Source organism: Liolophura sinensis, chromosome 10 (genome assembly GCF_032854445.1).
Source record: "Liolophura sinensis isolate JHLJ2023 chromosome 10, CUHK_Ljap_v2, whole genome shotgun sequence".
Classification (NCBI taxonomy): Eukaryota; Metazoa; Mollusca; class Polyplacophora; order Chitonida; family Chitonidae; genus Liolophura; species Liolophura sinensis.
Genome location: NC_088304.1, coordinates 10,952,473 through 10,968,378, shown reverse-complemented (window position 1 = coordinate 10,968,378; position 15,906 = coordinate 10,952,473). Strand labels below are relative to the sequence as shown.

The 15,906-nt window shown below is 40.1% G+C and overlaps 1 protein-coding gene and 1 long non-coding RNA gene across 2 annotated transcripts; both read right to left on the bottom strand.

The window, feature by feature from the left end:
- Window positions 1-1,615: 1,615 nt before the first annotated feature.
- On the bottom strand, window positions 1,616-3,469 carry LOC135476740 (uncharacterized). The gene is made up of 3 exons (XR_010445127.1): window positions 3,365-3,469; window positions 2,429-2,551; window positions 1,616-1,690 (listed from the first exon to the last, which is right to left on the bottom strand). It is a non-coding gene; the product is annotated as an uncharacterized LOC135476740 (long non-coding RNA).
- Window positions 3,470-3,496: 27 nt separating this feature from the next.
- Window positions 3,497-8,899, bottom strand: LOC135476876 (signal peptide, CUB and EGF-like domain-containing protein 2). The gene is made up of 6 exons (XM_064757020.1): window positions 8,789-8,899; window positions 6,930-7,034; window positions 5,214-5,336; window positions 4,759-4,863; window positions 4,025-4,144; window positions 3,497-3,510 (listed from the first exon to the last, which is right to left on the bottom strand). The coding sequence occupies exons 2-6, from the start codon at window positions 7,030-7,032 to the stop codon at window positions 3,497-3,499; spliced, it is 465 nt and encodes a 154-aa protein (XP_064613090.1). The 5' UTR covers window positions 7,033-7,034; window positions 8,789-8,899.
- Between the last annotated feature and the right edge of the window lie 7,007 nt (window positions 8,900-15,906).

Sequence of the window (15,906 nt, the reverse complement as noted above, 5' to 3'; positions counted from 1 at the left end):
AGAACGTATTATCTCTGTTAGAAATTGCTAGGCTTATAAAGTTCTGAACGCTCTCCAACGTATAGCTTCGAAAACATGAGTATTACAGATTTTAAAGGAATGGCGTGGATGTTTACTTATAAGTAAGTCAATGTGGGCATCATTTGACCATATTAATGAAACGTTTACTGTTTTAAATACACAGTTACACAAAATCTATACAGGTTGTGCATAATTGTGTAAATCTTTACACAAAATTTCAACAGGGTGTACAACTGCAATTCATTGCTCGTCGTTTTGAGTTACATTCTTTATCTGCTGGCTGGATTCCTAACACAGCCAGCCTGTATCAAGTTGCACAAGACTGCATAGGGAAGTAGGTCTCAACATTGTCGATTGGTTATATATAAGTTGCCTGGCTACTATTTGCACAGGCAATGTTGTACGACTTATACATAGCAAGACTGTCGGCAGAGTCGAACGAGGTCAACCAGACCCGGAACATTTCACCTCATTACCTGAAAAGAATACGGGTTTCTTGGGCATATCTTATGTATGGGTATTCAATGCCTGGTTTGACCGGTTTAAATTCTTTCTAACCCTAACCTGAGAACGGGTTTATGTTGTATTGAGGACTTGCAGGTGTACACTTTCGGGTACAACAAGATGCAACAAACCTGATCTCTGAAAATAAATTCTTTTGTGTGGGTATCAAATATACAGAATTACAATTCACTCCTGATTTCCAACAAAAGTTTCATGATAAAGACGGTATATGAGTAAATTCCTATGGCGCGTCTTGACTGGCCGAATTTCAACGCATTGATGTTAAAATGAGGACATAACAAAAGCCGATAGTAAAAAGTCATGGTGGGACGCCTGGGTTTCAAATCTTTATCTCTTTGTGAACTGTATAACTCATACTGCTATGAACTGTGCATTTACGCTTCTGGATGAATAGAAGGGACAAAAGTATGCCGATAAGCTTTTGGCTTGACAGTTCTTATATATAAACTTGATTTTCCGGCTTTGAAATAACTAGTTAACATTCACCTTACACGATCGCATATGCCTCTGCTGTATATCTAATTCCGTCTAAACCGGGACTTCGGGCTGTATATTCATCATGTCGAATTAGATTCCCACGGGTGTATGAACATTTGCAATCATTTGTTATCGACAACTTATATTCTATCATTGTGCATGATTTAAATACTGATTTCACTCAATCGCCAAGAACATACTTTGTGTCTTTCTAACATCATAAAAAACTGTAGACTGCTTCCCTTTGCATGATTCTGGCCGATTTTCGTACTTTATATACTTCCTTAGTTCCTTTGTGGTCTGTGATTGATGACCACAAACGTCCTCATTGGTTGACGGCTGGTATATGAATGTCTGTTCTGAATTATAGATACACGTTTACACTTCGTCTGTCCGTCCGCCAGATCGTCACAAATAATTGTTTCCACATTTTGTGAAAAACAGACCATTATAATGAAATGAAATATGTTCCCTGTGCTAGCTATCATACGAGAGCTGAGTGTTCAACGAAAATCTGCAACTTTAGTCACTTTTCAAAACAGAATTGTAACTTGTTTCTTACCTTTGCAAGCAGGCGCAGAGAATCCACCCGGACATTCACACACACCTGGCTGAACACAGGTACCACCATTGCGACATGTGCCTGCTGGAAGTCCCTGGCAGATTGCTGAAATGATTATTAATAATGATAAGTTACCAGACTAACTACCACTTCCTTTCGCTAAGTTGCTTTCTGTATATGTACATTAAACGCAGGAATTGTGTTTGTCCACACCCACAGGTGCGTTCACTTATATGCCTAAGCGATTTAACAGAAATACAGGATTCAGGCTGACGGAGTGATTCCGTTCTTACAACCGTAGTCATTTGTCCAAAACGTAACAATATACATGTAGGCCTACATATACCTTTCCAATTTACGAAGGCCTTTGCATTGATAATGCTTATCGGTAGGCTGGCGAGAGCTTGACAATATTATAACATTTGCTTTCGATTCATATACAGTATTCAAGGTATTCCATGCCCAATATTTTGAATTTTAGGGTGGCAGGTCAGGCATCAAAGTCTGAGCATTTCTGTACCGTCAATCACGAGTTCAGATTATACAGACACCTTGATAGGTCCTGCAGGTACATTATGTAGACACCGTTAGCCAGGAGTTCACCAGGTATATTGTACAAACACCTTCATAGTTTGTGCAGGTACATTATGTAGACACCGTTAGCCAGGAGTTCACCAGGTAGATTGTACAAACACCTTCATAGTTTGTGCAGGTACATTATGTAGACACCGTGAGCCATTAGTTCACCAGATAGATTATACAGACACCTTGATAGGTTCTGCAGTTACATTATGTAGACATCGTCAGCCACTAGGTAGATTATACGGAAAATTCCAATATTACCTTTACACGTGCGCATGTCCGCAGCAAGCTGGTAATCATGGCTACAGTTGCATGTGAAGGATCCCTGTGTGTTCGTGCAAGTGCCCGAGCATCCACCATTGTTTTGGAGGCACTCGTTTATATCTAAAACAGGGGTAATCTTTGTAAGAAATACATAATCAATCATAAATATTCTCTAATTCCAATGTGCATTTGTCCTCAAACTTCCGTTTATATATTGATCTATTTGTATTTTTCGCCGTAGTCAAGAGTATTTCACTTATATGACAGGAGTCAGCATTATGGTGGGAGGAAACCGGTTCGAGCATGAACTGGAGGCGAACTCAGTCTCCTTCCTTAGTCCACTTCCCTCAATACAGAGGAGTGCCTCCGTGTCTCAGTTTGTTAGCGCGCTAGCGCAGCGTAATGACCCACGAGCCTCTCACCAATGCGGTTGCTGTGAGTTCAAGTCTAGCTCATGCTGCCTTCCCCTCCGACCGTACGTGGGGAAGGTCATCAGCAACCTGCGGATGGTCGTGGGTTCCCCCGGTCTCTGCCCGGTTTCCTCCCACCATAATGCTGGCTGCCGTCGCATAAGTAAAATATTCGTGAGTACGGCGTAAAACACCAATCAAATAAATAAATAAATAAATAAACTGAGGGAGACTGCATTGGTGGTAGGCTCCTGGGTCATTGTTGGCGTGTTGATCCCCTAGACGACAAAGGAACCTTTAACTTTCTGATCGATTGTACTTACTCTCAGAGCCAATATTGAAAGTGTTCTTATGATGATAAATGTGACTGCATACGTTACTGCGGTAATACTGAACAGGGGTAAAACAAAATGAATGAATGAAATATGAGCATTTCTCAAAGTGTCCACGAATAATATTTCATTTAGTACCCTTTTGTTCTCGAAGCATTCTCGGTAAATGACTTGAAGATAACTTTACCTACCTGAACAGGGTGAACCGGAAAACCCCCGGGGACAGGAGCACCTGTCGGGGCTTAGACATCTTCCCCCATTTGGGCAGGTCCCGGGGGCACCGCGGAAACAGATCGCTGCAACAGACAGGTGATATGCCGGAATTAAAAACCATTACCTGTACATAATATACATAAGCCAGTCATCTTGACAGTTAAAAAGCATCCTGACGAACAAAATCAAAATAACAAATTATATTGTGACTAACTTATACCATGGCAACCGGCAATCAGCTCCACTTTCAATATTCAAGTCATAATTCGGGTAAGAATAAAACCCTGATTAACGTAACTTGTCAAGAGGGCGATTTGACTTATTACGTGTGACCATATTATTATGTATGACCATATTATTACGTGTTATTCTATGTGACCATTTTTTTTGTCGTTCGCTTCTCCGGTATTACTTTCTACGCTGTACGTCTTTATTTATGTAATGATAAATATTTACAAGACATATTTGGTCTTGGTCTCCTTATCGCTATAGAAGACTCATGCAACTTATTCAAGTAAAAGTTACTGACTGATCACCAAAAGAGACACAAACATCACTTTACTCTGTGTAGGGGATACATATGATTGTTACAGACATACATATCACCCTAAACGTTCTGATTGTATAATGATACTCACGTTTACACAGACTCCCGTTCACCAACCCGTATCCAGGCTCACAGCTGCACCGGTATGACCCGTGAGTGTTCGTACACGTCTGACTACAGCCACCGTTATTCGTGTTACACTCGTTGACATCTGAAAAAGTAGTCCTCTGGGTAAATACAATCAACTGCATTACATCTACACAGGACATATGTTCATACTTGCTATGAAGGATGTTTTGGTTCAAAACCGAACTGAAAAATATCTCAGTCGTTTTCCTCGGTGAGGTAATGCGTGAAAGAAACCTCCAAAGGCCAGAGAAAACCACGGCCTTTCGGCAGATACCTGACAAATCTTCTGATTTCTGACTTGATGTGGCCATTTGCCATCTATCACATTATGTTGTCGCTGCTCTTGTTTTACTCTGTTCTGTATTACATTTTGAACGTGGCATCGCTTTCTGCCATTGTGTAATCCGTTTATGCTGTCGTGCTATCCTTTCTTCCTGTCGTGCAATCCTTCTGTACAATCGTGTTGCTCTGTGCCCGGGTATCACTGCTTCGTGCCCTACCGCCGTCCCTTAGTGGCATCATGCCGAGACGCCTGGTGCTATCATGCCATCATCCTGAGACGCCTCGTGCTATCATGTCATGGGCCGGTGTCATCATTAGATTTCAAAGAAGTAAAAATCTAGACACGACCTAATATCAAAATACACAGTTAATTTTCTAAATGAATTCATCTGTTCGAAACGTCGGCTGACTTACCATCACATCTGGGGGCTGCAAAACCTGTTGGGCAAGCGCAAACGTCGGGTTGCACACAGGTTCCACCATTTTGACAGGTCCCAATTGGAGCGCCGTGACAAAGTGCTATTGAATGACAGCCAAGACGACAAGAACGAAAAATACATATAACAAATGAACCTTTCTACTTGTTTGTATTCCGACTGCAGTTTCGAACGTGTTGTTCTTACCCTTATGCTCTTATTCTACTAATTAAAGAGACGGAGAAAATATTCATATCCAAAAAAACAAACAGATTGTAATGCTTAAATTATTAAATAATGTGCAAATAATTTACATAAAGTATTACCCCCAAAGATAGCAATCGTAGCATTTACCACACACTGCTTATCTTCATCTTAAACCTTTAGGGGAAAAATCCTCTTTTTGACTGGGACTTACCATATCAGAACAAATGTCACAAAAACTTAACCTACGTTTACACGATTTCCCATCGCTTAGCAACGCGTAACCACTCCTACATCGGCAGCGGTAAGACCCTTGGAGGTTCTGGCATGTTTGGCTGCATCCACCATTTTTTATCCGGCACTCATTTACATCTGAAAAATCAACAATAAATTATCCTGAGAAACAATTGCTTTTGGGGTGTCTTGAATGACGTTACGTTTGCTGGTGCGACAGCCAATCGTTTCAATATCATTAAAGACGTACAGCATAGAAGGTAGGACAAGAGCAGCGACAAGGGTGTGATACATGTAAATGGCAGATGGTTACACGTATCCGGTGAAACACGGTCTCTTGTCAGTTTACCTCAGCCAGGGCTTTGTTCTAACTGTTCATGTAACGCATAAACAGTAGCAAATTAGACGCCCCCTAACACCATGGCTTAAGCAGAATTACGTAATAAACATGCAGTGACGTAAATTGCAGTTTATTAGACCTCACTGGTATAGAATTACTCAAAATGCTCTGCTATCATCACATTTAACATCCAATCACATTAAAACAAAAACAACTCTGAGTAACTTAGTTCCAATAAATGTGGTTTCCATCTCGGTCGTGTACACCGGGTTGTGTGTTTGCTCCAGTTCCGCGCATCGTTTTGTACACAAATGGTCAGTTTCAATTGGTCATTGCTGTGTCAGTTTCATGTAGGCTTATCGTCTCCAGTGTGGCCTGGCAGATAACAACAATCCGACAGACTGATGCTTTTGCAAAACAAACTGACTGGATAGAATGTAGTGAGCTATATTGGTTGCGTTTATAATTTTTATAATTAATTAATTTGATTGGTTTTTTACGCCAAGAATTTTTTACGGTTTTTTAGTCAAGAATATTTCACTTATACGACGGCGGCCAGCATTAGAGTCGGTAGAAACCTGGCATAGCCCGGGGGAAACCCCCAACCATACGCAGGTTGCTGTAAGACCTTCCCACGTACTACCTGAGAGGAGGTAAGGATAAGCTGGACTCACAGATATCGCATTGGTGGTCATCAAGCCGGGCTGACGTGCTCTCCCTCTCCCCCCCCCCCCCCCCCCCCGGCCACGCAGGCCCCCCGTTAAGTTTATAAGAATTCATTTCAAACAACCTGGAAAACCTGGACTCATACGCACAGCATTGGATACAGCCTTGGACTGCAACAGTGGACTTGCCAAACTCTCCCAAAAATGATCACATTATAACGCTTATTTTTTACTTATGAAGACAAATGTTAACCAAAAGGAAACTTTGACAGCGCTTAGAAATGCACAAATGAAACTTTCACCAAAGAAATTTTTCTGGTCATCTTTGATCTTCATACTGTAGATTAAAGACACAGTCTCTCGTTTGAACGAATAATTGGCATTTTTGATCGAGAGCGTAATTATTACGAAGCAACCATGTCTTTTATGGCCATAGAACTTTTATAGGTGATTCGACCAAGTTTTGCACGTTTGATTTGAAAATTTACAGAACTGTGCTTGGATTTTTGAAATTCGCACTTTCTTATTGCACCTCTCTTAAGCTGATTCTCCACCTTACCGTATTAGGTCCTATGTATATTTGTTGATTTGATTGGTGGTTTAGGCTGTACTCAAGAATATTTCGCCTATTCGACTGCAACCAGCATTACACAGGTTGCTGACAGACCTATCCACGTACGATCGGAGACTGGTTTATTAAAGCGAACAATCATAAATTGTACTCACCGTCACATCGAGGCAGAGCGTATCCTGTCCGACATTGACAAACGCCAGGTCGCACACACGTTCCCCCGTTGGCACATATCCCCGGGGTAAGGCCATTGCACATCGCTATGAAAAAAAAAAAACGAACGCGATCTCAGTGAAACGCTTTGCTCTATATATTCAAACATTGTTTCAAACATGCATTCCTTTGCCCCAAAAGTATCTAGGTTTATTTTTTTTTTTTTTTTTTTTGATTGGTGTTTTACGCCGTATTCAAGAATATTTCACTTATACGACGGCGGCCAGCATTATGGTGGGAGGAAACCGGGCAAAGCCCGGCGGAAACCCACGACCATCCGCAGGTTGCTGACAGACCTTCCCACTTACGGCCGGAGAGGCCAGCATGAGCTGGACTTGAACTCACAGCAACCGCATTGGTGAGAGGCTCCTGGGTCATTACGCTGTGCTAGCGCGCTAACCGACTGAGCCACGGAGGCCCCTATCTAGGTTTAAGTTGTTGTTTGAGTTACACGTGGCTAAACTACAGCTTGCAGCATGACCCAGTACAACACTACGCAATTAAATGGACCTAACTAAACAATACGCACATAACGAATCACGGCGTTCCTACTTGGCCTCCATAAGGTAATGGAAAATGTTTTTAGTATTTCCCGTTCAAAGGATTTGATATGACAAGGCGGGGACTGGGTTCCAGTGCATAACACTGTGTATCTCAAGAAGAGAAACAGACCATATATACGACTGCTGACACCTTCGGAAGACCAGTTCCTTTCTCATTTCTGTTTTACACCACTTTCCTGTTGTATGGCGAACAAGCTCCCAAACATACACAGAGGAGAGTTTATATCCTTGCTTGCGATGTATATGTGTCATAAAACCGAAACATAGCGGCCTGCTCCAATCACACTGAGATATCTTTTTTGCATTAGACACTGTCGAGTGGTGGAATCAATTCACCACAAGTGTAGCTTTCGGAAATATTCTTCACCTCGCACAGCAATCAAATAATAATCAGCCTTTTGATTTCAGTTCAGTGGCCACATGTTACAAATTAGCATACCCTAACAATTATCAATTGCAGTTCACGACAACAAGAGCCATGCTCATTACATCTGCATGATGCCTTTATGAACAGCTGCAATCAAAGTGCGACTGAGATACCTTGTTTAATTGTTATTTGACCTGGAACTCATTCATGGACTACGAATTTGAACTTTGATATGGAATTCATGCCTGGACTATCCACTGTCTGCCACTGTCTGCCCGCTCATATTTACAGATCTCGTCAGAAATGCGGATTTTAAACTTGCCAAACTAGGACTTCGGCCCACAATTTAAACTGTTCGTGCGACCTTGAAGACCACTTGTTGTTTAAAACTATGTGGTTTACTCAGCGCATTGATGTTAACTCCATTCATAAAAATGACAGCTATCGTTCGATTACAAAATTTTTTCAATGTGACATTAAATAACAATCAAATGAGTAAATAACTATGACATCGTACAGAGGCTCATGCCGTTTACATGGCGGCGGTCAGGTATTTTTTGTGACGTAAGAGAGCAGGGAGTTGAGAAATTTTGACTTGGTACTTCGCACATGCCACACTTAACTACATGTGGAAGCCTCGGAGCTCGAACCAACCATACACCATCGCTATGTCTCCAACACTATACTTGACGCAAGGCCACAACCTAGCCTTTAACTTACTATTTATAAAACACCTGACCTTACAGGTTGAGGTACAGAGGAGTACTTGCTCACGTATAGCAGACATTCATATCTATTACACATGTTCAATACCCGATTATGGTACATTTGTACAAAGCCATTGAAAGTTATTGTTGTTGTTTAAACTTACGCTTGCAGTTCTTCCTATCAGCCAAAAGTCCATAACCTGGACGACAATAGCATCTGAACGATCCGATTGTGTTCACGCAAACCTGCTGACAGCCATCTGTGTTTAGCAAGCATTCATTTATATCTGGAATAAAAAAAAATTAATTTAACACTCTATGCACCGGTCATACCAACATACCAATATGCTAGATGTCTTCTCAAATGTCACATCCGTACATTGCACACACAGTTAAGTTTTTCCTGATTGAGTCTAATTTCGCTTAATCCGGGGCTAGGGCCTTTATATTCATCGTGTTGAATTAGATATATGAACAGTTCAATCAAAGCCCAACTGAGATACATATTTTGTTATCGATAACTTATATTCTAGCATGGTACAGGATTTGAATACTGATTTAACGCAGTCCCCTAGACCATACCTTGCGTCTTTCCAACACTTTATTCTTTATTGTTCTTCGGTGCTTTGTTATACGTCGTTTTGGGAATTAGCCTTAGCATTATTGGGGCCGGGAACGTCCTTATTGGTTGACGACTGGTATACGAATGTCTGATTCAACGCATAGATTGACATCACCATAGCTTCAGTGACATTGTTGAAGGAGTTATGTAAGGAGTATGGCTTATAGCAGGCTGATATCTTCCAGATAACAAATGAAGCACGGGTCACTGTGACCTTGAATAGCACGAACAACAAAGCTTAGTTTGTTTGCCATTCATGCTTCCTTACACAGTGCCCACAAACACATTCTTCCCATCAGGAGCCGACTGACACGCAAGCTTGTTTACATGTATAAGTATGTATGCACGCGCTGTCAGGGAGTCGCACCTAAAGCTGTTACAGTCATACTACTGTTGGCTGTGGTGGCCACATCAAACGCACCTTGATGCCTATTCACTAGCAACACACTTTGTACTGTATGTGTATGTTTGGAACACACACTAACCCAGGTGAAATTTCTTTGTTCAGTGTACATGTATCATGCCGAAGACACTAGACATAACATCCCATCCAATATTTGCATGTACATTATACCTGCACCGGGTGAACCAGTCACGTTTCATTGCCCCAATCTTTCAGTGTTGAGCGCCAAGTGAGGCTACAAGAGGCATCATTTTAAAGTCTTTAGCATGCGACCTGGCCCGGGTTTTATCCCAGGCCTCCCGACTTTGTGACGGTAGCTCTAGCCACTAGAGCGCAAAGCGGCCCAGCACTATGGAAGCAATCAATTAAATTTCTGCGGTGAATCGGATGGGGCCCGCAAGCATGATTTTTTAACATGATTCTTTGTCAAGAACATAATTATTATTAGACAACAAGTGGGAAATAGACAATATTATCCATTTGATCTGTAGTGATCAATGGCCGGACCGAATTATCTGCGTTGGGATCACTCTACTATTTATACTGCGCGTTCTAGGAATAAGCTCTTGATAGGTGGAATTGCTCATAGCAAGTTTCAGGAAGAGCGGCAAAGTTAGTTGGATATCTATTTTAATTTTGTTAACTGATGTGGAAACCCCAGAATAAATTTTATTCAAGCCATTCACCTAAATAACATCACCCTCATTAAAGATCTCTCGACATTTAGAAGGCAGATGCTTCTCCACATTCTGCTGCCTTTAAAATCATTGTCACTGTTGTGACAGAATCTACATTATTCCTGACATAACAGCAGGAGAATCCTACAACAGATAAAAGGTTTGGTCGGCGACGTGCTTCGCGTTTAGTGACAAAAACAAACAGCGACCAGAACGACAAACCTATAATAGTCAGTGAGACGTCCCAGCTCGATAATCGCATGACCCGTATCCAAAACAACGTCAAACAACTGTTCCGAAAGGAATATACAAGTTAGTATAAAGGACTACAGGGTGGGGAGAGAAACCAGAGCAGCGAGAACAGGGTGATAATTGGCAAATGATGATACGTAACAGGTGAAATATGGCCTCTTGTGAGTATACTTCAGGTAGGATTTCATTGCAACTGTTCAGATAACCGGTTAAAACCTAGGTTATACAACCTCTAACAATGGCTAAGCCGAATTTGGTAAACAAACATTAGTGGCGCTAATTACAGTTTGTGAGATGTCACTGTGTAAAAGTACTCAAATTTCTGTGTAGTTTTGCGCATGTTACAAACACATGAAAACGATACCAGTTCTCTGGATACTTAGGATAACAGCAAAATTCTTGTTTACGTAATATAATATAAAATACTAGAGAACGGACGACAGTAATAGTGTGATATTTTGCGAATGGTCAAGCGTCACCCGTGAAATCTGGCCTGTTGTCATTTTACCTCACTTAGGGTATTATGCTAATTGTTCAGGTAAATCCGTAAAAAGTAGTAACGGGTACGTCCCTAGCAACAAGCCCCCTGCCTTAATGCATCTTAGCAGTAATGGCAGTTTATTTAGAAATACATAAAATATTGTGTTTTCCTCACTTGTAATACAGAAAACAAAAGGGTCTGACAATTTATTATTAGATGATTATAAACCGTTTACAAAAAAAATCCTTTTATCACGGAGACCGCCTTCCGCCTGTCCCTCTGATACTTCCAGAGATAACAGCAGAAAGTGGCTGTTTCAGTTTAATAATACAATGGTTTAAAACTACGAATGCTTGACTTTATATTTTTGGGGAGGACATACGGTTGCCTTCAATTTCATATCGATATGCTACCAAAGGTGTTTCCTTGTGAATGTGAGGATATTACAGAAGTGGATGAGAAAAATATATGAATAACAACAGACGGATCGAAATCTCGTCCACCATTTACTCACACCGAGTACATAATCTATCAAACACTAGTACATCATCTGCTTACTTCTTCCTTAAGCCTGTAAATATACTTTCTTGTTTTACATTCACTTCACCTGCACAGTTAGGTTGGACAAATCCCCTCCTGCATCTGCAAACTGTGGGCCGGACGCAAAGACCACCGTTCGGACAAGTTCCTGGGGCGGATCCAGTACATATCGCTGGTAACAGTAACACAGAAAAGAAAATTACATATGGCTTTGCGTAATAAGGTCAAACTACACAGTCATATCACAAAACCACTTTTTATATATTTGCCGTTTAGGACCATATAATCCAGCATTTATATATCTGCTGTTTAACACCATAATGCAGCATTTATATATCTGCTGTTTAACGCAATAATCCAGCATTTATATATCTGCTGTTTAACACCATAATCCAGCATTTATATATCTGCTGTTTAACACCATAATGCAGCAATTATATATCTGCTGTTTAACGCAATAATCCAGCATTTATATATCTGCTGTTTAACACCATAATGCAGCATTTATATATCTGCTGTTTAACACAATAATCCAGCATTTATATATCTGCTGTTTAACACCATAATCCAGCATTTATATATCTGCTGTTTAATACCATAATCCAGATTTTTTACACACACGTCAGGTTTAATGGGACAGGAAGTTCGAACCACCTACCTGACAAGTCACTGACGAACAGCATTTATATATCTGCTGTTTAACACCATAATGCAGCATTTATATATCTGCTGTTTAACACCATAATGCAGCATTTATATATCTGCTGTTTAACGCAATAATCCAGCATTTATATATCTGCTGTTTAACACCATAATATATCTGCTGTTTTACGCAATAATCCAGCATTTATATATCTGCTGTTTAACACAATAATCCAGCATTTATATATCTGCTGTTTAACACCATAATCCAGCATTTATATATCTGCTGTTTAATACCATAATCCAGATTTTTTACACACACGTCAGGTTTAATGGGACAGGAAGTTCGAACCACCTACCTGACAAGTCACTGACGAACTTTTCTACGTATCGGTGATTGAGTGAGTGAGTGCTTAGCGTTTCACGTCATATTTAGCCATTTATCAGTCATATGACCATAAAGGAGTCATTAAGAGTGACCTGACCCAAGATTGACCGAAGCGGAAGCTCTACCAACTGAGCCATCGGAGTTGTTTTTTTTTTTAACTTGTGACCAAAAACGAAAGAGGCCTTCGACGAACAAAGTACACTATGATCTTTCTAAAGATATCGATGTTCGCAAATTACCCATAGTGTATGGTTTGAAAACAATTAAAAAAAATCGTTATAAACGATGATTTCCAGAGTAAAAGAAATTCCGCTACGATTCCGCGAAAAGAAATTTACGCTACGACAAAAATCAAATGATCAACCCACTAGCGGTCTTGAATTACATCACAAATAAAATCAGTTACTTAATAAACAAGAGTTCAGGTGAACACAACATGCGCCCCAACAAATCCATTTGTTTCAAACGTATAATAGAAAACCAGCAGGATTGTGGTATGTATAAACTCTGAGGGGAATCTTGAATGGTGTTGATGATAGGTATGTGATTACTTTGACAACCGCGAAAGAGGACAAGTGTGTTCACAAAAAATTAAAACTTTATGCGGAAAACAGTTAGGGTTGCAGCCCGGACACAAAATCGTGTCTATTTTTCATAGAATATATTTGGAAAATGGCTACCTGGTTACCATGACAGCCGCAAAAATGTACAAATGTGAATCGCGACACATCGTCATCGGTGAATCCATGAAAAAATTAAAACTCTAAGAGGAAAACTGTTGGAGTTATAGCCCGGGTACGAAACAATGTCTTTATACAGAATATATAAGGAAAATAGCTACCTGGTTACCAGGACAACAGCAAAAAAGGACAAATATGAGTAAAGCATAATTCACTCTGCCTAAAGTCGGGGGCATATAAAAATAAACTCTTACCTCTTTTACAGTGAATGTTGTCAGCACTGTTCCATCCGGAGCAACACCTATAGTCCACGGCGGTTCTGGTACGAACTACTTTCCTACGAATTTAACAGTAATATATAATAACATATGGCAATATATTGAATCCAACCTTATTTTATGATATGGAAAATGTGAAGTCCAATTAGTTCATTCATGAGGAATATAACTGCTCCCAGATTTTATGATGCTCTGCTGCATGATTATGTTTAATTCCGATTAACCCGCTTTTAGGGGCATTATATTCATCGTGTTAAATTAGATTCCCGCGTTGGATATATGAACAGTTGCAATTAAAGCGCAACTGAGATACACATTTTGTTATCGACAAACTAATATTCTAGCATGGTACACGATTTGAATACTGATTTCACCCTGTCCTCTAGACCATACCTTGTGTCTTTCCAACATCACTCAAAACTGTTGACTGCTTCTCTTTGCATGATTCCGTCCTAGTTTTGTACGTTATACACTTTCTTAGTTCTTTGGTGGTTTGTGTTATATGTCGTTTTGGGGAATTGACATTATAATTATTGATTTGGAACGTCCTTATTGGTTGACGGCTTGTTTACAAATGTCTGTTTCCACGCATAGATTTATGTAAAACAGGAAAATGAGGAGCCTAGGAAGTTCACGTCAAACAGCATGTAGAAACTTTGAGACCATATTTGAAAGAGAAATAAAAAATAAAAAGACCACTTCATTTATGTCAAATAAGGTTATATAGGAGCTTCTACTTTGCATGTCAAGAAGGAAGACAGAAATATTAAACTGTTACATCCAGTTGCATTAGAGGTACACGTCAGATAGATGATCTTAGAAATCACACTTCACACCAGATACGTGAATACGACCCTAGGCTTAACGTTCAATATGTGTAGACGCGCTGTGACATTCCACGTCAAGTGAAAATACATGATATAGAAATGTCACAAAAATCCCTCCTATGTTCGATCAAGCAGGCACATCCTACGTTACCTTGCAGAGAACTAGATTTGATGGTAATCTGCCTCCATCCCACCCTGACTACCTGTTAAGCAAAGTTAGAAAAGCTCAGTACCAATGAGATAAGTTCTTTCTAATTGAGCTAGGAATAGGCGTTCAGATCTAATCTGAATCTAGAAGCGTAGGGAGCGTAGAGTCTTCTGGTCAAACAGAAGAAAAAGTGCTTATAGAAATTGATTGTCACTTTGAAACAGAATTCGGTTAAGAAACTTTTGTCATATAAAAATATAGGAGCCCAGAAATTTCGTGTCAAATAAAAAAAGAGCAGCCCAAAAACGTGTTGCAAAACAGAAGACGAAGAGATGAGAAATGTCTTGTCAAACAGAAGAGGGGTCTCCGTGGCTAAGTTGATTAGCGCGCTAGCGCAGCGTAATGACCAAGGAGCCTCTCACCAGTGCGATCTGTCAGCAACCTGCGGATCATCGTGGGTTTACCCGGCTCTGCCAGGTTTCCTTCCATCATCATGCTGGCTGCCATCATGTAAGTGAAATATTCTTGAGTACGGCGTAAAATAATAAAATCAAATCAAACAGAAGAACAGTAGCTTAGGAACTTGTGGTCATACAGAAAAACAGCAGCTTAAAAACCTCTCGTCAAACGGAAGCACAGTAACGGAAAAACTTCTAAAAAAACAAACAAAAAAAACAGACGCTTATAAATCCCTTGTTAAATGGAAACAGAGAAGCCTACAAACTTATCTTCAAATAGAATGAGGATTTTAAAAACCTCTACAAACAGAAAAGAGGGGCTGAAATTTTATTGTCACATCAGAAAATAGGCTGCTTAGAAAATGCTTGTTAAACAGGAAAACAGGAGCTCGGAAACGTCTGTCAAAAAGAAAAACAGCAAGATAAAAACATCTTGACAAACTGAACAGTGGCTTGTAAACTTCTTGACAAACAGGAATCGGCGAACTTGTACACATCTTGTTGGCAGAAAACAGAACTTTTGAATCGTCAGAGGAAATGAGGGGCTTACAAACTCCTCGTCGAACAGAGAGAAGCTTTAACAACTTCATGTTAAACAGAAAAAGAAGAGCTAGGAAATGCCGTGTTAGCTTGCAATAATACCCAATGATAAGGGATATCCCTCCTTTAAGGCTGATGTTTTCTTTTTTCAATTAACAAACTACCCTAATTCTCTGAAATACCAGACAACTACCAGTGTTAAGGTCGATGGCACGATATACAGTAACGACCTTAATACTTTATGAACACAGTAACCCTGTTTTTCTAATGTTCACTCAGAATAAAAAAAAAAAACCACGCCAGCAGAGTCGAAGTATTTGTCCAGCCGCTGAAGTATTAATTTGAG

What these genes read in the sequence shown, in the direction of transcription:
- LOC135476876 (XM_064757020.1), bottom strand. Translation starts at nt 7,032, where the DNA reads ATGTGCAATGGCCTTACCCCGGGGATATGTGCCAACGGGGGAACGTGT. An exon ending in CGATGGGAAATCGTGTAAAC is followed by an intron (nt 4,864 to 5,213) that starts GTAGGTTAAGTT and finishes GTCATTCAATAG; the next exon opens with CACTTTGTCACGGCGCTCCA. An exon ending in TGCAGCCCCCAGATGTGATG is followed by an intron (nt 4,145 to 4,758) that starts GTAAGTCAGCCG and finishes CTACTTTTTCAG; the next exon opens with ATGTCAACGAGTGTAACACG.